General features: G+C 40.0%; 1 protein-coding gene across 8 annotated transcripts in view; it reads left to right on the forward strand.

Annotated features, from left to right (window-relative positions):
* Nucleotides 1–10,333: 10,333 nt before the first annotated feature.
* LOC139750797 (double-stranded RNA-specific editase 1-like) overlaps nt 10,334–22,689 on the forward strand; it is a 31,310-nt gene continuing 18,954 nt past the window's right edge. For 4 of the 8 annotated variants that reach the window (XM_071665550.1, XM_071665585.1, XM_071665567.1 and 1 more), the window contains exons 1-3: nt 10,334–10,491; nt 16,251–16,423; nt 22,130–22,223. In XM_071665550.1, coding sequence (XP_071521651.1) covers nt 10,479–10,491; nt 16,251–16,423; nt 22,130–22,223 — 280 coding nt within the window. In that variant the 5' untranslated portion in view covers nt 10,334–10,478. The remainder of the gene's footprint in view (nt 10,492–16,250; nt 16,424–22,129; nt 22,224–22,689) is intronic. The other 4 variants (XM_071665558.1, XM_071665593.1, XM_071665576.1 and 1 more) reach the window with 2 other exon arrangements.

Here is a 22,689-nt window from a genome sequence, read left to right on the forward strand (position 1 = left end):
TGAAGGAAAAGCAATTTCAATCAAAATAGGGCCCCCATTTTCTTCAGAGGTTGACAAAGCTTTTCCTTTACCATATATATTCTTAATGCATCGCATTAAGAATAGGGTTCCCAGCAACTACGTATTTCATTGTGTATTTTTTTTTTGTATGATTCAGGTTCCATTCACGGACAAAAGTCCACAACAAGGCTGTGCCTCAATTGAAATATGTAGAGAGAATTATGAAACGGAAAAAGAAAAGACAAGGGAAAGTATTTAAGAATTTTTGAGTAACCTAAAACCCTGTTGCTGAAATGTGCCAGGTCATAGTTATTGGGAAGTACATGAGAAGATAGAGAGTTCTAAAGCTTCGAAGTTTAGGGAAAGAAGCAGTTGTCAAAACGGCCCACCCTTGAGTTGCTGATGGCCACACGATAATCATGTGATGCAGCAGGTTTCCCATTATTGCGTGGTCTAGCTACTGGTGTGGGCACACAAGCAGCCAACTCTAGGGAGCAACAACCAAAGCAATAGTTGAAGAGGAAAAGTAAACTAACACAGGCGCAAGGCAAAATCTTGAGCAAAATTTTTTTTTTTTCATTTCGAAGCTGTAGGGTGCCTGGGGCGGAGAAGTACGCGAAGTGAGTCATGGAAAGTGGTTTGGTCAAGAGAATAAGAGGTGAAAGACTTGTGTAGGATGAAATGCGGCTGGAATTTATGGTATTGCAAATGGATTTCTTAAGAAGGGCTGGTTATGCTGTTGATCGGTTAGTTTGGATTTTCAATGCCTGAAGACTGGCAGAGTGCATGTATAGTGCTATATTATAATGGCAAGGGGGTCATAAAAAGTGAGCGTTTAAAACTACCAAAGTTTAAGTTTGGAGAGTGTGCCTGGTAAGTTGTATGGGAGAGAAGGTGAAGGCACAAACAGAACACCAAAACGGGGAGGAACAATGTAGTTTCAGACAAGGTAGAGGATGAGTAAATCAGGTGTTTGCTTGAAGTGTTTGTAAGAAATACTTAAAACAGAAGGATTTGTATGTAGCATTTATGAATCTGTAGAAGGCATATGATAAAGTTGATAGGGATGCCTTATGGAAGGTCTTGAGCATATATGGCATGGGAGGGAAGTTGCTGAAGCCAGTAAGAAGTATTTATTCATCAAGGGTGTAAAGGCCTGTCTACACGAATGGGCCTGATCGGCGGGTTTGCCCGTTAACGGGCAAATTCTGGCGGGCCTGCCCGTGAATGTTGTCCACACGACCGAAGTGGTGAACAGGCGGGCCTGCCCGACGATGTTGCCAGTGGCGGGTGGAGTGCAGTACGAGAACCATGGTTCCTAGCATTGTCAAGAAAAAGATTTTGTGCTCTATGATAATAGTTTTGTGTCTCAAGAAGAAAAAGAAGAAAAGGATATGGTGTAAAGATTGGTTAAAGAAAAGAAGTATGCTTGGAAGCACTGCAACAATACTTCATAAACTACAAAGTAGTGAGGAACACGACTGTCAGAAATTACCTGAGGATGAGCGTAAGCACTTTTTACATCTTGTTATCAAAGGTGGAGCCATACATAGTGAAGAAAGACAGTTATGAGAAACAGCATTACAGCAGAAGCTCGTCTGGAAGCAACTCTGCGATTTTTAGCAAGTGGGTCTACTTATTCGGAGTTGCAGTACAGTACACGCATATCAAGCAAAGCTTGTCCCGCATAATACCGGAAACATGTAGGGGCATATACAAGGTGCTGAAGGCTGACTACTTACAGGTAAGTGAATCTGTTATAAACATGTTACGTGTAAATAATGTTGTGACATTGTGATATAAGTAAATATACCTATATAATGGGTATTGATAATTAATTTGATGAGTCATATCTATTAACATTCCTGTCTCCCGTGTATATATAGACAGACTGACAGACAGAGCGAGAGAGAGAGAGGTGGTAATAGAGTGTAGGGGTTTAGATAAACATGTGGTGGTAGTTACACAATATCGCAGCTATATCATACTTCTTCCTTCTCTTATTCATTTGCTTCCTCTATTATACCGTGGGATGTGGGATGAAGGCCCGCTGTGGGTTCAAGATGTTATCTTGCGTCTGGCAGGGTAGAAACTCCAGCTACCAGGCGCCAGCTCAGTGATTTCGCTCGGCGGGCTTTCGGGCAATTTGATCGTTTGCCCGTCAAATATGCCCGTTAACGGGCAAGCCCGCCGATCAGGCCCGCTCGTGTAGACAGGCCTTAAGAATTGTATACCAGGAGGAAGACAAGAGAGTGAATGATTCTAAGTTAGTTTTATTCTATGCATTCGTGAAAAAAAATACCATATACATCTCGTTCTTCACTTGTATCTTATGGATTTTACGTTCGTTCGTAACATCTCCGTTGGGTTAAAAATTAGTCTCAGGCTTGAGTATATATATATATATATATATATATATATATATATATATATATATATATATATATATATATATATATATATTGAAGGTTTGTTGAATGTGTTTGATGATAGAGTGGCAGATATAGGGTGTCTTGGTCGAGGTAGTGTGCAAAGTGAGAGGGTAAGGGAAAATGATTTGGTAAACAGATAAGAGGTAGTAAAAGCTTTGTGGAAGATGAAAGCCGGCAAGGCAGCAGGTTTGGATGGTATTGCAGTGGAATTTATTAAAAAAAAGGGGGTGACTGTATTGTTGACTGGTTGGTAAGGTTATTTAATGTATGTATGACTCATGGTGAGGTGCCTAAGGATTGGCGGAATGCTTGCATAGTGCCATTGTACAAAGGCAAAGGGGATAAGAGTGAGTGCTCAAATTACAGAGGTATAAGTTTGTTGAGTATTCCTGGTGAATCATAGGGGAGGGTATTGATTGAGAGGGTGAAGGCATGTACAGAGCATCAGATTGGGGAAGAGCAGTGTGGTTTCAGAAGTGGTAGAGGATGTGTGGATCAGGTGTTTGCTTTGAAGAATGTATGTGAGAAATACTTAGAAAAGCAAATGGATTTGTATGTAGCATTTATGGATCTGGAGAAGGCATATGATAGAGTTGATAGAGATGCTCTGTGGAAGGTATTAAGAATATATGGTGTGGGAGGCAAGTTGTTAGAAGCAGTGAAAAGTTTTTATCGAGGATGTAAGGCATGTGTACGTGTAGGAAGAGAGGAAAGTGATTGGTTCTCAGTGAATGTAGGTTTGCGGCAGGGGTGTGTGATGTCTCCATGGTTGTTTAATTTGTTTATGGATGGGGTTGTTAGGGAGATGAATGCAAGAGTTTTGGAAAGAGGGGCAAGTTTGAAGTCTGTTGTGGATGAGAGAGCTTGGGAAGTGAGTCAGTTGTTGTTCGCTGATGATACAGCGCTGGTGGCTGATTCATGTGAGAAACTGCAGAAGCTGGTGACTGAGTTTGGTAAAGTGTGTGAAAGAAGAAAGAGAAGAGTAAATGTGAATAAGAGCAAGGTTATTAGGTACAGTAGGGTTGAGGGTCAAGTCAATTGGGAGGTAAGTTTGATTGGAGAAAAACTGGAGGAAGTAAGGTGTTTTAGATATCTGGGAGTGGATCTGGCAGCGGATGGAACCATGGAAGCGGAAGTGAATCATAGGGTGGGGAAGGGGGCGAAAATCCTGGGAGCATTGAAGAATGTGTGGAAGTCGAGAACATTATCTCGGAAAGCAAAAATGGGTATGTTTGAAGGAATAGTGGTTCCAACAATGTTGTATGGTTGCGAGGCGTGGACTATGGATAGAGTTGTGCGCAGGAGGGTGGATGTGCTGGAAATGAGATGTTTGAGGACAATGTGTGGTGTGAGGTGGTTTGATCGAGTAAGTAACGTAAGGGTAAGAGAGATGTGTAGAAATAAAAATAGCGTGGTTGAGAGAGCAGAAGAGGGTGTTTTGAAATGGTTTGGGCACATGGAGAGAATGAGTGAGGAAAGATTGACCAAGAGGATATATGTGTCGGAGGTGGAGGGAACGGGGAGAAGTGGGAGACCAAATTGGAGGTGGAAAGATGGAGTGAAAAAGATTTTGAGTGATCGGGGCCTGAACATGCAGGAGGGTGAAAGGAGGGCAAGGAATACAGAGAATTGGATCGATGTGGTATACCAGGGTTGACGTGCTGTCAGTGGATTGGATCAGGGCATGTGAAGCGTCTGGGGTAAACCATGGAAAGCTGTGTAGGTATGTATATTTGCGTGTGTGGACGTATGTATATACATGTGTATGGGGGGGGGGGGGTTGGGCCATTTCTTTCGTCTGTTTCCTTGCGCTACCTCGCAAACGCGGGAGACAGCGACAAAGCAAAAAAAAAAAAAAATATATATATATATATACATATATATATATATATATATATATATATATATATATATATATATATATATATATATATATATATTTTTTTTTTTTTTTTTTTTTTTTTTTCATACTATTCGCCATTTCCCGCGATAGCGAGGTAGCGTTAAGAACAGAGGACTGGGCCCTTGAGGGAATACCCTCACCTGGCCCCCTTCTCTGTTCCCTCTTTGGAAAATTAAAAAAAAAAAAAATGAGAGGGGAGTATTTCCAGCCCCCCGCTCCCTTCCCTTTTAGTCGCCTTCTACGACACGCAGAGAATACGTGGGAAGTATTCTTTCTCCCCTATCCCAAGGGATAATATATATATATATATATATATATATATATATATATATATATATATATATATATATATATATATATATATATATATATATAGTACCATGCCATTTTTCCTAAGCATTTCTGAGTTCTGCTTGGGGGAGGGGGATATGTGCGTGGATCAAGAACTGAAATGCTTCACAAAACATATAAGGGAAAGAAGACTTTTGCACTTGAACAGGAAGAGAGCGAGAGAGAGAGAGAGAGAGGTGGGTGGGGGCGGGGGAAGACTCGGAGAAGGAAATGAACTATCGATTAATCACTGGAAGTGGAGGAGGACGAAATGTACCACCCAGTTCTCTCTCTCTCTCTCTCTCTCTCTCTCTCTCTCTCTCTCTCTCTCTCTCTCTCTCTCTCTCTCTCTCTCTCTAGATTCATGTCGTGACAGCTGACGCCCACACCTGCGTCTTGGCAGCGCTTGCTTGAGTCAGCCCTTCCTACTCCGAGGGCGGAGTTGTGCCAGAACGGGGGCGTCAGCTCCCACGCACCTGGGGTGGGTGTGTAAGCCTGACTGTCAGCTTAATCCCCACCCCTATCCCCACACACCCAGGGGTGGTGTGTCAGTCCTGCCGTCAGCCCAGCCACACACCCAGGACACTGGTGTGTCAGCTTTGCCGTCAGTCCTGCCACCAGCCACGGAAAGAGAGGTGTGTCGGGCTGTCAGGGGGAAAAAGGTGTGTCAGCCTGACCGTGAGTCCTTCGGGACATCCAGGAGACGTGTGTCATCCCAGGCCGTCAATTGTGTCAGACACTAAGGACAGAGGTGTGTCAGCCCGATCCATCAGCTGTCAGACACCAAGGACAGAGGTGTGTCAGCCCAGGCCGTCAGCTGTGACAGACACCAAAGAGGTGTGTCAGCCCAGGCCAAGTTATTTCAGACAAAAAGCAGAGAGATTTGTCAGTCCGGGCCATCAGCTATATGACACCAAGGACAGAGGTGTGTCAGCCCAGGCCGTCAGCTATATCAGACACTAAGGACAGAGGTGTGTCAGCCCAGGCCAAGCCACTTCAGACACCAATGAGAGAGGTCTGTTAGTCCAGGCCGTCAGCTATATCAGACACCAAGGACAGAGGTGTGTTAGCCTAGGCCGTCAGGTGTGTCAGACACCAAGTACAGAGGTATGCAAGGTAGAACATACGTGGGTTCCAATCTATGAAGCTTTCTGATTGCTTCAGAAAAGCATTGATGGTTGACTGAGGAGGCTGGCTAGTCCAGTGTGTGTGTGTGTGTGTGTGTGTGTGTGTGTGTGTGTGTGATGGATATAACAGCTCATTTAATCAATTGTATCCTAAAGGACGAAACACGTACAGGTTATCCTCCTGGATTTTCTAGTACACACACACACACACACACATGTTACCCTAATGACCCCCCCCACCACCTCCCGACATGTACCAGTAATGGACGGCACTAGGCCGGACTTGGCGGATCTTTACACACGTAAAGGCTGGAAAAATATAAAGAAATTACGAGCAATAACGACTGGGGCCACATAAGGGAATCTGGAGAGAGGGGTTAAACAGACAAGCTTGACACAGACACTGGAGGGACAATCTAGTTAAATGTTTATAGTATTCCCTGTAGCTGGGATGAGGCTGCACTTCTATCAGTCCGCACAAGCTAGGATGGGCTCTATATGGTACTGGTGCCAAACTGCAAATCGGGGACGAGGGATCTCTAGCAGTAGGAGCTGTCGGTGGCTTTAATGGTATGTTTGTAGCGGTGGTTTAAATGGTATGTTTGTAGCGGTGGTTTAAATGGTATGTTTGTAGCGGTGGTTTAAATGGTATGTTTGTAGCGGTGGTTTAAATGGTATGTTTGTAGCGGTGGTTTAAATGGTATGTTTGTTTGTAACTACTTATTGTTAACAATGTTCCCAACTCAACTTCCTGTCGTTCAGCGTAGTCACTACTGTAATGGCTTCTTGTCTTTCCCCGATACTCGCTGTTAGTTTCATACATCGTTGAAGGCTCGCTAGGAGCTGTGTGTGTGTGTGTGTGTGTGTGTGTGTGTGTGTGTGGAGGAAGAGCGAACGGGTCTTGTTGAACTGTACCTTCGATCGACATAAGCATCACATATATCCACTAGAACATCAAGTCCTCTTGCCTAAAAGAAGTTTCGACACTATAACAGAGATAATGTTTGCTTATCTCACGATCCTGTAACCTGTTAATGTAACCTATTTCCATACAAATGATATTCTAGTTCTTATCTTCTTTTCCTGATCAAACATCTGTGACAGGTATTCTTTGCTTTATTTCCCAGCCAGGTAACTTTCCATCCATTTACGAACATCACACTCTCAGGGCTATACAAGTTACCTGTACTCAGTATGATTCCCCGTGGGATGGGATCCTGGGACACGAAGATAAGGTAAGGTGAAGTAGAGTATGTTAAGGTACGATAACAATGCTGACACTCTGATAATGTCGCCAAAAGTCGTCATGCCTTTTGGAATAACACAATCTTGGAATTGTTGTCTCTGCTGGCTCCCTCAGTAGACACATTTCATTAGACACATCTGCATCTCTTATGTACATCATAATCAAATTGCCTTTACAGGTTTTAGCCAAGATGTATGCTAAAGGTCATGTGGAAAAAACGCTGTAATTATTATTATTTTTTTTTTCCAAAAGAAGGAACAGAGAAGGGGGCCAGGTGAGGATATTCCCTCAATGGCCCAGTCCTCTGTTCTTAACGCTACCTCGCTAACGCGGGAAATGGCGAATAGTTTGAAAAAAAAAAAAAAAAAAGATATATATATATATATATATATATATATATATATATATATATATATATATATATATATATATATATATATATATGGATAGATAGAATTAGAGAGAGATGAGAATAATTTGAAGACAGTGGAATTACATTTTAAAAGAAAGGTGAATGTTGAACGTGACGAAGAATAATATAGACGCGCTAGAGAAAAGCAGAGAAGCTTATGTGTGGAGAGGGCGGCGAAATACAAAAAGTGTCGCGTATATTTGGGATATCTAGGTCGTCTGGGCCAGATCCAACACACTCGAAATACCACTGATTATCATGTACTGAATTCATATTTAATACTTCCCTGCGAACAGGAAGTTTGCCGGGTGATTAGAAGTGTGCAAACCTAATAGCCAATACATGATATGAGTGACTTGGAAGTTGCAGGTCAATTTCACTTGTGTGGTTTACAAACATTTGGAACTGGTAAGAAATACCATGGCCATGATATGATACCTGATATCAAATTCTATGATGACAAACCAACAAAGATCATGGATATAGAAGGCTTACAACACTTTAACTATCCAAATGTATTACACAGATGAACTTGAAATCGTAGACATAGTAGGTTGAATAGACAATATGTACCGTGAAATGAACACATTTCACAAAGTACCCCATAGGAGGTTGAAGAAGCAACCGGAGTATAGTGGAATAGAAACTCTGTTTTTGCATGGGTAAAGCCAACCTTTCTGAGTGACAGAAATCAGAGGAAATTAGTAAACAGTGTGAGTGGCAGGATATCTTGAATGGAGTTCCACAGGGAGCGGTGCTTGGACCCATAGTTTTCGATATATATGTTCACGCATCACTTAGAGTTATTCAGGTTTGTCATGTGTTCTTATATGCTGACGACACTAAAGTATCTGAGGATGTATTAGACATGGAGGATTGTCAGAAATTTCAGGAAGCTATAGATAACGAATGGACCTCTATGTTGCTACTTAAGTTCCAGCTTCACAAGTGTGGAGTCTAAGCGTATTGGAAGCCCTTACTAAAATATCTAACACGACATACACTACTGGTCCAGAGAAACACAAGTTTAAACTGATACCTGAAAAAAGTTAAGGTCACAATAGAGAGAAAATAACATTTTGTAAGCATATGTCTACCAAAATCAATAGACCTAATTCTATTCGTATCTGGATAAGGAGAGTTCTATGTCTTTCCTGCTTTAGAAGTCACTGGTATTTGGAGTATGGAAATCAGATCTGGGCTCCGCACTTCAAGAAGGATATGATTGCCATAAAGTGCAGTGAAGGACAAGACGGATACCAGGCCTCAGAGAAAACATACACTGAGAGACTTAAGTGTTCTGGACCACGGGGCGACAACCTCAGGCACGCGTGCCAAAGGCAGCATGTGATTTTATATTTGGTGGCAGTGATAATAATAATCCAGATCTAAAATGGATACCTACACTTCCTACTGTATCAGGGTTAACAGACCAGGATGTAGATAGAGGAGTATGATATCCATAACAAATATTCTTTGCAGTATGGACGTAGGCAACATATTTTTAAAGCGAAGAATGATGGTAGGCGATGAAGGCCGTGTGTTTTAGGTAGACACCCTAATAAGAAGAAGTAGCCTACCTCTGGTCTTGATTTACTAATACTCTGATGTCAGAGGTTGAGGAGAGATGTAACCGAGGTCTATGGACAAAAATCTAGTGCGAAAACATGATCCTAGAGTATCTGACTTCATTGCTATTGATAGAAATTACACGTGAGAACGTAATATAAGATTGGCAGGGAACATCTATGGGTGAACATGAGGAAAATATTCTTCTATAAACAGGGGTGTGAACTACTGGATGGATCTCCCAAATGAGGTAGTGCACCCAAATAAGAAAGCCTAGGAAAGAAAGAAGGGTAACTGGTTAAGGTAATGAACCTGAAAAAAAAAGAGACCCGGATATTGAAATGTCAGTCACCCGATCTCATGCGCATGACCTAACGCATCCATGACAATGGTCTGGCATTTAAAACCAACAAGTCTACATTCACAAGAGGTCCTGTGAGTACCTTTAGGTACCTGTGATCCAACTTTTTTTCTTTCTATCTTATCTGTATTCTATTTTCCCTCCTTGTATCTTATGTTAATGTATTTCCTTATTTCTTTCGTGGGTATTTTCCAACTTAAACGTGTTAGGGCTTATCTATGTAAGTCTAAGAGTGTAGATTCTTGTATGAGTGACCTTCAGCTCGCGCTCTTAAGTACCTACCATGGTAATCTTTTGATGCATCTCTCCTGGGATCATCTTTGTACCACCCAATCCGTCTGTATGTTCCAAAAAGATTGTCCCTTCGACAATAGTGAAGTGACTTTCTTTACAAATTCCTATCATCCTGCGTCTTCGCTTATGGAGCTGAAACGAGAGACTCCTCGATTTCCCACAAGAACTTCAGGACAAGAGCTATGTACTTCACATCCTCAGGAATACAGAGAAGCTGAAAAACTTTGATCAGATCTCCTCTGAATTTCCTTTATTTTGACTCTATAAACGTAAGCTTGACCAATCTTCCCTCAAAGGGTAAGTATCTATAATGTTTCGTCAACCTCTTTCCAAGATCTACCTCGGTGTGTGGGCGGTTTGAGGGCTGTGATATAGCCCAGACAACTGGGACGGACAGGAATAATACTTATATGCATATGAATTTGCATATTCAAATACGTATATCACTGTGTTAATACATACATTTAGACTCATATGTAATACAGAAATGGGCACATATCTTCCTTATATTAGTATATGTTGAAGTGACTCATTGATTTTTACCATCTCCGTTTTCTCATATGCCAGGCGTACCAACAGAAAGATGCCTTACGCATCATATTTTCCCCACAAATATCATGGTTTCCTCAAACTACGGTTACTTATAGATTTCATTAATGTGAAACTATGAAAAGTTGTATATTTTTACAAAAAAATCTGACATATTCTCGATGAAATGAGGATGACTAATTATACAAGCGGACATGAAGGTGAAGCGCATGTTACCCCGCCATATTCCGGTGGAGACGAGATCAGAAGGACATCATGAGAGGCAGAGGTATGTGATGTTGATTTGCCAGTAGACTTCTGTATGTTTCTCAGGTTCTATACAATGAAATTGAGCTTGGTGCAGTAGTGATCAATAATAAATAATAGTTGTAGTCATTTTATATTTTGTGGTAGTAAAATGATTGAAAATACTTAGCCGGTGGAGGTGATGGTCTGCTACCACGACGCCATTAAGAACCGCTATTGTCCTTTTCTACCCTAGGGAATTGCTTAGTAGTTTTTATTTATCTAATCTTAGTTTTAGAAGATTCTTTCACGTCTTTGGTAAAGCCTTTTGTTGGTAGATGAGTGTGGATTGAATGTAGGAATAGTGTTTGGTTGAACTCTGTGTAAGCTAACAAAGCCCTGGCTCCTGACGCCTGGCCGGTGCCGTGTGCGATCGAAGATAGACTTCCGGTGTTGCTCTTGATGAAGGTGGTTTTAACACCATTGTTTTGCTTGGACAGTGTTTTGCATGTACAGGTGAGGGTAAAAATTTTCCCAATCATGTTGGAAAGACCCTACTTTTGGACGGCCACGTGTGGAAATTCTCTGGGCAGATTTCAGACTTGGCCAATTGCCAAGGACTTAACATTTTCCCCCATGTGCCACATCTGGGTTACGTTTAAGTAGTCTGGTTTGTGTGGTTGCCTTGGTTTTATCCATAAGGTTTAGTGAGTTTAGGCCCATAGCTGCAGTTTAGGGGCACCACAGAAACAAAAATTTGTTCTTTCATTAAACGCCATGTATAGTTATTGATTTGGATGGAAAAACTTGTCATTAATTGTTTAAAAACTTGGGAGTGTGTTATGTATGGTGATTTGAAGATGATGGATTTTGAGGGAAAAGACGAGATAATTTGGTGAGATTGACACGGCAAGTAGACCAAAGCCTTCGTAGATTTATTAACTTTAAAGTTAAGTAAATGGTGTTGAAGGAATTAATGCATGAATTGGCCTGTTGGGCTTTAGAGATGCACCAAATGTGCCCCAGCAGTTGTATATCAGCATTTCAGTACCAATTATCCCATCAACGCAGTTGGGCAATGCTGGTACAAAGAATCACTTAAACAGTTTGCTTATCAAGGGAAATGGGTTTGAAATGGCTATTTTTATTACTAAAGTTTTGTGATTAAAGAAATACCAACTGGACCTTTTTAAAGACCTCATTTTCATTTGCAGCTTCATTAGGAACACAGTACTTGTTTTAAGTACTCTTTTGAGTAGAAAGTATATTTTATAGTATATTGGCTTTTTTGAAGATTTATTTATGCCAGCTTTTTTAATTTACAGGTGTACGTTTGTTCTTAAATGGCACTTATAATCCTGTTTTCTCAGCCTCTGACTATGGTTAATTAAAGCTTTGTCTTTCCACATATTTTAGATTTCTAGGCCAGGTACCAGTTTTGTTGGTCATGCACGTATTGAGTCGTGTATATGCTTCTTCCTATAAGGAGACCTTGTGTGATTTGTATGTTCTGCGTTTTATATGACTGGGCTTGAAAACATAATTTGAAAGCTTGACCTGTTTTTTTAAAGGAAACGAAGCCTCTAACTTGATAACCAAGAAGAGGAAAGTTTGTTTGGATATGGAGGAAATGGAAGAAGTCGAGAACAAGAATATTGGAGACATGCTATCATAAACCAGTCGAATAATGAAAGGCCTTGGAGCAGTAATGCCTAACTCCGTAACTTTAAGCAAATGTAGTAAAATGTTTGCCTCAGGCTAAAAGATGGCGGGCTGGATCTTGCAGACAAGAGAAGAAAACAATCATATTGTTTAAGGTACCAGTTCTATTGGGAATTTAATATTGCCCACCCGGATCTGGGGGTAAAGACCCCAGACGACTTGTCTAGATATTCACAATAGTGTTTATTACTTCTAATATAGTTTGGTGTGTTAACTTTCCAGAAATATGATGAATATTCAGTTGGCTGTAAGTTATCACTACCATATCTTTTTTTTGTCTGATCTTTTTGTAGGATTGTGCCATTTTCTTTGAAATTCAGGTACGTTAGATTTACTAACTTGTGAATCCTGGAGTACATAAAATAAGGGTAAATACTTTCATAAGGTGTCTCCACAACCTTTGAGTTAAAGAAAGGCATGATCTCGGTAATTGCCCTAATGTTTGGTCGACCAAACATGCCAAGAGTTTTAACATGTCTGCTAACGGTTAAGATAATGGCAGAGAAAAGTGCAAATTTCAGACTATTCAGAGAAATTATATATGTTTGTGTGTGTTCTTATTTGATGGCCATTTCCTGCATTTAGGAGGTAGTGCCAGGAACAGATGAAGATAAGCTGTATTTGCTCGCATCCATTCTCAATTTTTGTGTACTGCACTGAAACCACAGCTTCCTATTCACAAACAGGCCCCACAGACTTTTCCATGGTTTCCTTTGGCTACTTGAATTTCACTTTTTCAGTTAATTGACTGCAGGTTGACCCTGTATGCTACATTGTTCCACTTAACTCAATGCTGTGCATGCTGTTCTCCCTCCTGCATGTTTAATTGCTGATCACCAAAGATGTTTATCACTCAATTCTTTCTCTAATTTAGTCTCTTGTTCCACTTCTGACGTATATCCTGTCAGTCTCCCTTCACACATTCCATAATGCCCAAACCATTTCAGCACACCCTTTTTATTTACCTCTCTCAACCACACTGCTTATTACTAAACACCTCTTGTTACTCGAGCAAAATGCCTCGCACATATTGTCCTCAAGACAATCCACCATCCTCTGCACATCCTTATCTATAACCTATACCCCACAACCATATAACTGTTAGAATTTTACCTTCAAACATAATTTTTTTTGCCTCCCTGATAGTGATGTTCAAATTAAAAAGTGGTGGTGGTGTATTACTCTTTGTTGAGTATTTTAATCTTATAAAATATGTTGTAGTTGATGAAATTAACTAAATTTTTTGTTGAAATTAAAGATAAGGATTAAGTTTTAGCCCCCAGCTCAGACATTACTTATGATCAGCAGAAATTTATATTGGACACAATTCTGTAATAATGGAAGACTTTAACATACTGGTGTGTAAGTGGGGAGAATCCTGTTCTAATAGCATGGGGTAGGCTTGACCTGAATTTACTTAAGTAAACAGCCAACAGCCACACAATTATAATGTTACGCAGTAGCTTGTTGAGTATTGCATGGTCTTGCTAGTGGTGGGGGCATGCAAGCAGGATGCTCTTGGGAAGAAAAACCCAAAGTAATGCTTTTAGAAGAGGGAGTGAATCAACATTGGGGCTTAGGGCAAGAGGGTCAACTTTGGAAGTTAGCCTAGGACAGTTTGTCTGACCGCTTTTCACACATCTGTCAAGTAAGGGTGCATAGGTAGAACAACCCCAGATTTGGGAGTTGTACTCTATCCAATGATGAATTGATTCTTCTGCAAATGGAGTAACATTTCAGAAAAACTGATGAATTCTTTTACAAATGGAGTAACATTTCAGAAAAATGAACAGGATAGATTGAAGATACTGTACTGAAACCATTTCCATCGATAAGAGGGTGGGGTAGTGTTTTGCAGTGTATTGAAATAAGATAGAAATATACTGTTGGCACTAAATGGTATGAAATAAAACTGGGTTTTGATAAGTTTTATCCGATGATGCTAATTGAGACAAAATAGGTAATAGTCTGTCTTGAGATTTATTGTCCATTTATCATATGTAATTAGTAAACTAATGAAAGCTATCTTTTGGGATGAGATTGTAAACCATTTGTGGACCACCACTCGAAACTATTCTCAGCATGAATTTTGATGAAATTACTCGTTTGACAAATCTGCTTGATTTCATATGAGGTAATCATTGCGTTTGATAGTAAAACAATGCATCTTGTATTTAGATTTTCAAAAAGCATTCGCCTAAGTTCATCAGAGGTTGCTAACAAAAGTTGTCACATGATATTGATGGTCCTCACATCCACAACAGGCTGCATGCTTGCCCCCCTCTCCAGAACTTTTGCATTCACCTCCCTAACAACCCCATCCATAAACAAATTATACAACCATTGGGACATCATGCACCCCTGTCGCATACCGACATTCAATGGGAACCAGTCACTTTCCTCTTCCTACTCGTACACATACCTTACATCCTTGATAAAAACCTTTCACTGCTTCTTGTAACTTACCTCCCACACCATATACTCTTAACACCTTCCACAGAGCATCTCAGTCAACTGTCATGTACCTTCTCCTGATCCATAAATGCTACTTACAGATCCATCTGTTTTTTTAAGTATTTCTCATACATTATTTAAAGCAAACACCTGATCCACACATCCTGTACCACTTATGAAACCACACTGCTCTACTCCAATCTGATGCTCTGTACATGCCTTTACCCTGTCAATACTCTCCCATATAATTTCCCAGGAATACTCGAACTTATACCTCAGTAATTTGAACACTCGCCTTTATGTATGTATTTGTTGAAATGTATAGGTATGTATATGTGCGTGTGTGGGCATTTATGTATATACATAAATGCCCACATGTATGATAAATGAATATATATATTAATATACTTTGTTGCTGTCTCCCGCGTTAGCAAGGTAGCGCAAGGAAACGGATGAAAGAATGTCCCAACCCACCCACATACACATGTATATACATAAATGCCCACACACGCACATTTACATACCTATACATTTCAACATATACATACACAGACATATACATATTTATACACATGTGCATATTCATACATGCTGCCTTCCTCCATTCCCACCCCCACCCTGCCACACATGAAATGACACATACACACACACACACAAATGCCCATACATGCACATATGTATACATAACATATACACACATTGACATATGCCATGTACATATTCATACTTGCCCTCATCCATTCCTGTTGCTACTGCTCCATAGGAAACAGCGTTGCCCCATGCTTCAGCGAGGTAGTGCCAGGAAAATAGACAGAGGCCACATTTGTTCACACTTGGTCTCTAGCTGTCATGTGGATTGCACTAAAACCAAAGCTCCCCATCCACATCCAGGCCCCACAGACCTTTCCATGGTTTACCCCGGATATTTCATGGAAAATGAAAATAAGTTCCCTAGTGCACTTTCATCTAGTGATCACATCGTCGGGAGATACGAAATGAGATAGGAGACAGAACAATCAGTTGATGTACAAGAGAGACGTTGCTTACCAGTGGTGTCTTCGCTGTCTTCCTTGCACATCAACTGACTGTTCTACATCTATCTCATTCTAGTATCTCCCTTGATGTGATCATGACATGAAAGTGCACTTGGGAACTTAAATATGGGAAGTAAGGGGAAAGAACTGCTGACTAACCATTTTCTTTAATGTATCGTACATGAAGTAAGTAGCCCAAGTCCTTGGGGAAGTTTTGACCATGACATATCTCATATTTGAATGCGTGCAGCTGTTACTATGGTTGATTTAGGAAATTTTTTTACAACTTTATATATCCAATTGAATGATAGGATTTTTTTTTTTTTATAAACATCTGCCATGAGGATCCCCCCAAAAAATAATGGCTCCATCCTGAAAGGTTTCATTTTTTCCTGAGGTTGTCTCTGATCAGGGCTTTTGACCTGTGCCTTGTCATGAAAAAAAGATTCATTAGTCAATTAAAAAGGCAAAGTTTTATGGTAAAGCAGTTCCATTTTTCATTAGGTAATTTCAACCAGGACTTTGTTTTTGCTAGTACACCAGAAAGTACTTCACAAGGCATCCATGTTTATCCCTTGACTGTTTTGATCAGGTCGTGGCCGTGGCAATTGGCGTTCTGGAGCTGCTGCTGCTGGTGCAGATACAGCTAACACTGAAAATTTCACACCACCAGCAAATAATGAACAGCCAGCCCCAGTAATGGATTTTTATCAACAAGGTCGGCCTGCTGCTCCTGCTGATGTTAAAATGGATGTTGCTAATGAGGTGAGATTTTTCATTATTTGATATTTGAGTGTAGGTACACATTTCCATTATGGTAATAAATTTATCTTTGTATTTTCATTATTTGTATATTTCTTTAGTCAAAATAATGCTAATGATTTTTAGATTAGGGAAGGTTCACATTAGTATGGCTTGTACTGTTTCCTCATCCTCCCCTTAAATGCTCTGAATTTTATTTGTAATAGTTTTTTAAGCTAATTGCTTTTTTTCCATGTCAGCGAGATAGTGCTGGGAAACAGAGGGAGGATGGCCCATCCACTCATGTACACATGTTTATACATAAATGTCCATACATGCACATATACATACATATACAAATCAACATATACACATAAAAAGACACTTACATACACATGTACATGTTCATACATGCTTGCCTTTATCCGTTCCTGTTGCTGCCCTGCCTCACAGGAAATAGCATTGCTACCCTGTTTCAGTGAGGTAGTGCCAGGAAAACAGACAAAAAAGGCCTCATTCGTTCACACTCTGCCTCTAGCTGTCATATGTAACGCACTGAAACCGCAGCTCCCTATCCACATCCAAGCTCCACAGGCCTTTCTATGGTATGTTAGGAAAATTGGAATTGATGATGCGGAAAGGAAGGAGCTTTGGCAAATGGCCTGTGTGCAGATTTAGAGAACTGCAGAAGTGAGTTATGAAACTTAGGGAAGCTAAGGCCCCGCAATAATAGTCCTACTATGTTAGTAAAGGATTTCATCTGTCATGCCTTATGTTTGGAACACACGCTATTACTCATGTTACTCCATATTTTTAGGATATTGTATATCTGGCGTGGTGCGTTCTTAAAAGCTAACATGAAACCCAGCTATTCTGTAGGTGTGAAAAAGCTTATACCCCATCAGGTATTCAGTCACTGTACTGGTCTTTCTAAGTCAACCAGATGTAGCTTTTCAGGGGAAGATGACATTAGAAGCAAGCCCAAAAATCTGGATGGTGGATTCTACCCCAGTATGTCATGAAATCTCTTTTGTAGACACACATTCTTGCTTCCAAGGAAAATTTTGGTATTTTTTTCCAGGGATGACTTCTTACGACCCATCGTTAGTTTCTGTCAGAGGAGAGATGTCACTCAACATATTACATATTTACAGTTTTAGGAGATATGGCAACATGGGTGTAAAAAACTTGGTTATACTCAAATAGTACATAACTTCTTTCACAAACGAGCCTCCATGGTAATAGTGCTTGGGTGTTACTGCTCATGAGTCAGCAAGGGCTAGTGGGGATTATTTGAATCCAAGGCAAAGGGGATAAGAGTGAGTGCTCAGATTACAGAGGTATAAGTTTGTTGAGTATTCCTGGTAAATTATATGGGAGGATATTGATTGAGAGGGTGAAGGCATGTACAGAGCATCAGATTGGGGAAGAGCAGTGTGGTTTCAGAAGTGGTAGAGGATGTGTGGATCAGGTGTTTGCTTTGAAGAATGTATGTGAGAAGTACTTAGAAAAGCAAATGGATTTGTATGTAGCATTTATGGATCTGGAGAAGGCATATGATAGAGTTGATAGAGATGCTCTGTGGAAGGTATTAAGAATATATGGTGTGGGAGGCAAGTTGTTAGAAGCAGTGAAAAGTTTTTATCGAGGATGTAAGGCATGTGTATGTGTAGGAAGAGAGGAAAGTGATTGGTTCTCAGTGAATGTAGGTTTGCGGCAGGGGTGTGTGATGTCTCCATGGTTGTTTAATTTATTTATGGATGGGGTTGTTAGGGATGTGAATGCAAGAGTTTTGGAAAGAGGGGCAAGTATGAAGTCTGTTGGGGATGAGAGAGCTTGGGAAGTGAGTCAGTTGTTGTTCGCTGATGATACAGTGCTGGTGGCTGATTCATGTGAGAAACTGCAGAAGCTGGTGACTGAGTTTGGTAAAGTGTGTGAAAGAAGAAAGTTAAGAGTAAATGTGAATAAGAGCAAGGTTATTAGGTACAGTAGGGTTGAGGGTCAAGTCAATTGGGAGGTAAGTTTGAATGGAGCAAAACTGGAGGAAGTAAAGTGTTTTAGATATCTGGGAGTGGATCTGGCAGTGGATGGAACCATGGAAGTGGAAGTGGATCATAGGGTGGGGGAGGGGGCGAAAATCCTGGGAGCCTTGAAGAACGTGTGGAAGTCGAGAACATTATCTCGGAAAGCAAAAATTGGTATGTTTGAAGGAATAGTGGTTCCAACAATGTTGTATGGTTGCGAGGCGTGGTTTATGGATAGAGTTGTGCGCAGGAGGATGGATGTGCTGGAAATGAGATGTTTGAGGACAATGTGTGGTGTGAGGTGGTTTGATCGAGTAAGTAACGTAAGGGTAAGAGAGATGTGTGGAAGTAAAAAGAGCGTGGTTGAGAGAGCAGAAGAGGGTGTTTTTGAAATGGTTTGGGCACATGGAGAGAATGAGTGAGGAAAGATTGACCAAGAGGATATATGTGTCGGAGGTGGAGGGAACGAGGAGAAGTGGGAGACCAAATTGGAGGTGGAAAGATGGAGTGAAAAAGATTTTGAGTGATCGGGGCCTGAACATGCAGGAGGGTGAAAGGCGGGCAAGGAATAGAGTGAATTGGATCGATGTGGTATACCGGGGTTGACGTGCTGTCAGTGGATTGAATCAGGGCATGTGAAGCGTCTGGGGTAAACCATGGAAAGCTGTGTAGGTATGTATATTTGCGTGTGTGGACGTATGTATATACATGTGTATGGGGGTGGGTTGGGCCATTTCTTTCGTCTGTTTCCTTGCGCTACCTCGCAAACGCGGGAGACAGCGACAAAGCAAAAAAAAAAAGAATTACTGATATTGGAGGAATTCTTGTATATAGAGATATACTAGACCATTGTTAATAATCAGGGTGGTAGAACGTCATAGGGAGTTTTTAGCATGTATATATAGGACTATTTTTTGTCTAGGACCACACTAGGATTAGAGGTATTTGAACATTTTCATTGTTAGAGCATACTTTTACACATACTAGCTTGGATATCAGGAATATTTTGATACACAAATTGGAAGAAATTCTGTGATGCTTAAGTTTAAGTGGTATATGAGAACATTAAAAGAGCAGGTGTAAGACTAGACACAAAGAAAAGATATGATCATGCAAACTACTTAAATCTGTATGGCTGCTTTGATTGGTAAATGGGTTCAGTAACTATAAACCATGGTACTGTAGGAAGAGGTTCTATGAAATTTACAGTAGAATAGTAGGGATGGGTATCTCAAGCCTCAGATACTGGGGGAATGGTAGCAAAGAGGAAGAGAATGGCTGGAGAGAGTTAAGAATGGTTTAATAAAACATTTTGAAAAAGGAGCTTAGAAATGTGCAATTTAATAAAAAAAAGATTTTGAAAAGCAAAGGTGTTTAGAAATTGCATTAGTGACGATAAAGATGCACTCCAGCTAGCTAGTATTTGCAAGGCATACAAGAGCAAGGAATGAAAATAGTAGGAAAAGAAATAAAGAACAAAAATATTGAAAATACTGTACACAAGGCAGGAAAATTAGACTTTTCCATAAATTCATTTAGAGTTGGTTAAGGAGCAACTTACCAAGCTAAGGAAGTTAGGTGAAAAAATTGTAGAGGATGATAATGAATAGATGTTTTTTGCCAACGCCAGTGAGTTGGAATGGGAGGAGGATTTGGAAATGTTGGAGATATCTAGAAAAGGTAATTCCGAAAGTACTAAATCTTTTTCCTTGCGCTACCTCGCTAATGTAGGAGAGAGCGAAAAATTGATAAATATTAAATATTATGAAAGGCTCATGGTCCTGATGAAAGTTCACCATATACTGAAAATGAACATATACACTAGATAAACTACTTTTCGTACTGTTCAAAATGGTACTTGATAGTCACTTAGCCCCTGAAGTGAAAAAGGGTAAAAGTTGTACCTGTGCATAAGAAAGGAGGTTGGTGCTGAACTGTAGACCAGTATCACTTACACGTATGGCATGTAAGGCTGTGGAAAAAATTAATAGAAGAGACTCTGCTGAGGAGATAGTATAAGTGAAAGAGCATGGTTTTGGATAAGGTCACATGTACCAAACCTCTTAGTTATACAAGAGTGTAAGCTTTTCCTAGGAAAAACAGCTGTGTGGGATGTTTTGTATCTGGTAAGCCAGAAAGCATTTGACACTAAAACACACTGGAGGCAGATAAAGAAGCTGGGTCACCAGGCAAGAATAATGGGGAAACTCATATGATAATAGATTATCTCAGTGGGTGGGTATAGAGGATACATGGTAGAGGAGTCTTTTCTGTTCTCAGACCATTACTTTTCTTCTCTGTAAATGTCTTGCCTTAAGATGTGGACTCCTACCAGAACGTGTTTGCAGATGATGCAAAGGTCATGAGGGAAGTGAATAAGCTTGCAAGGGGACTTGGTAGACTTCAAAGTTGTTACAATAGATTTCTGATGAATTTCATCCCAAGCAAGTGTTAATAAGGATGAGAGACTTGAAAATAAGGCCTCAGTATGATTATCTTGGCAGAAACAAGCTTCAGGATTTTTTCTGTCAGAGGGACTTTGGAGTCACCATTGTCTTACTGTGTTGCCAGAACCCCATTTTAGGAGAACTGTTGATTTAAGTTATTGTTCATAAAGGCGTAACTAGAAAATGCTTCTTACAGTGCTAGAATTGCTATCTGCATGTGATGTGTTAAGGGAAAGGCAGGAAAGGCCAAGAAGTGGCACTGAAGTTCATCAGTTAGGAGGGAGTTGCTGTGTTCACCACCTTGAGGGAGTTCTTAAAGGGACAGGTGTCAGATATTGATAGGTAGATAATTTGGTCATCACACCTAAAGAATCACAAATAGCCAAAGAGGAGGTCCAGAGGAATGCACTTGCCCTCCCAGTTAGAATACAATTAGTAATCACACATGGGGATGGGTGGTTGGAATTAAATGAATGAAGACATGATTAATGCATACAGCATGCAGAAATTTGTGTGGTATAAAAGGCTCGAGAGATGGGGTCCCATGAGTGTAGAACACCCTTCCTTTGTAGTATAACTTAAGTTGTAATCCCTAACCTGTCACCAGAGCCCCATTTTTGGAGAAAAGTTAAGATCAACTGTCTCGATGCAAGTATAATAGCATTCAGTTTCATGTTTAATGCAATTAGTGAGCTTTTCACATTTGACTTAAGGCCATAACTAGAAAGTTTCTTAAGGTTGGTCACTATATAAAGAGGTGCAAAGCTAATATAGATTGAGACGAGAGCAGCAAAGATCTTACCAGAATGTAGAGAGCTCTGTTACAGAGTAAGGCTAAAAGACCTCAGTTTGCCTACCTTGGGAGAGAGAGAGAGAGAGAGAGAGAGAGAGAGATATAGAGAGATAGAGAGAGAGATAGAGAGAGAGAGATTAAACACCAAAAATTGAGCCGAAGACTAATAACAAATAAATGGTTTGTGTAGTAATTCTATAGGAGTAACAAATAATGGGAAGTACTTTTTTAATGGATTAATGGAACACAGTAAATGAGAATATGACATGCAGGTAACAAGTAAGTTTTATGGTAGTCAAGGATATTCGATGGGGCCTCACAAATGTAGAACTCCCTCCTTGTGAAGTACAACTAATTACACTAAGGAGAAATTGATAATGAATACCAAAAATGTTTTTAAAGGTATAGGAATTTTTTTACAACTGTGAACTAATTATTTTGGCATTTAACCAAATATGATTTGCAGGTGCACGTGTCTGATAGTGATACCTCAATGCATGAGGGAGAACAGCAACAAGAAACGAGGAAGCGGCCATGGGAGAAGTTAGGAGGTAGGGAAGGTTTGTAATTAATGTAGATTTTAGCTTTTTGTATTTAGTTAAAGTTTACGTTAGTCTTGAAATAAGTAAAGTGAACATTAAGAGGTTGTAAGACTAAAAATTCAGTGTAATCTCAAATACAAATTAGATTAAATACACTTAAAGATTTCATATCTCTACCTTAATATGAACTTCATTGAATGGTATCAATAATTATAATGGTTATATGGTAATTTCTCTTTTTGATTTTTAAAGTTTCTTTTAAGTGATGATTTAAACAGCTTTCTTAGGGTTTGTACTGTTGGTGTAATTGATAATGCACCAAGAGCATCATGATGTAACTGCTGGATATTCTTGTTGATGTCTGATTTTAGGTAATGTTTTATAGATCTCTGAATTTCTTAAAATGTGTTTTTCTGTGTATGTATTGATTGGTGACTTTGTCGCTGTAATAAGTTAGCAGTGTTGAACAGCATTGTTTTTCAAG

Source organism: Panulirus ornatus, chromosome 1 (genome assembly GCF_036320965.1).
Source record: "Panulirus ornatus isolate Po-2019 chromosome 1, ASM3632096v1, whole genome shotgun sequence".
NCBI classification, from domain to species: Eukaryota; Metazoa; Arthropoda; class Malacostraca; order Decapoda; family Palinuridae; genus Panulirus; species Panulirus ornatus.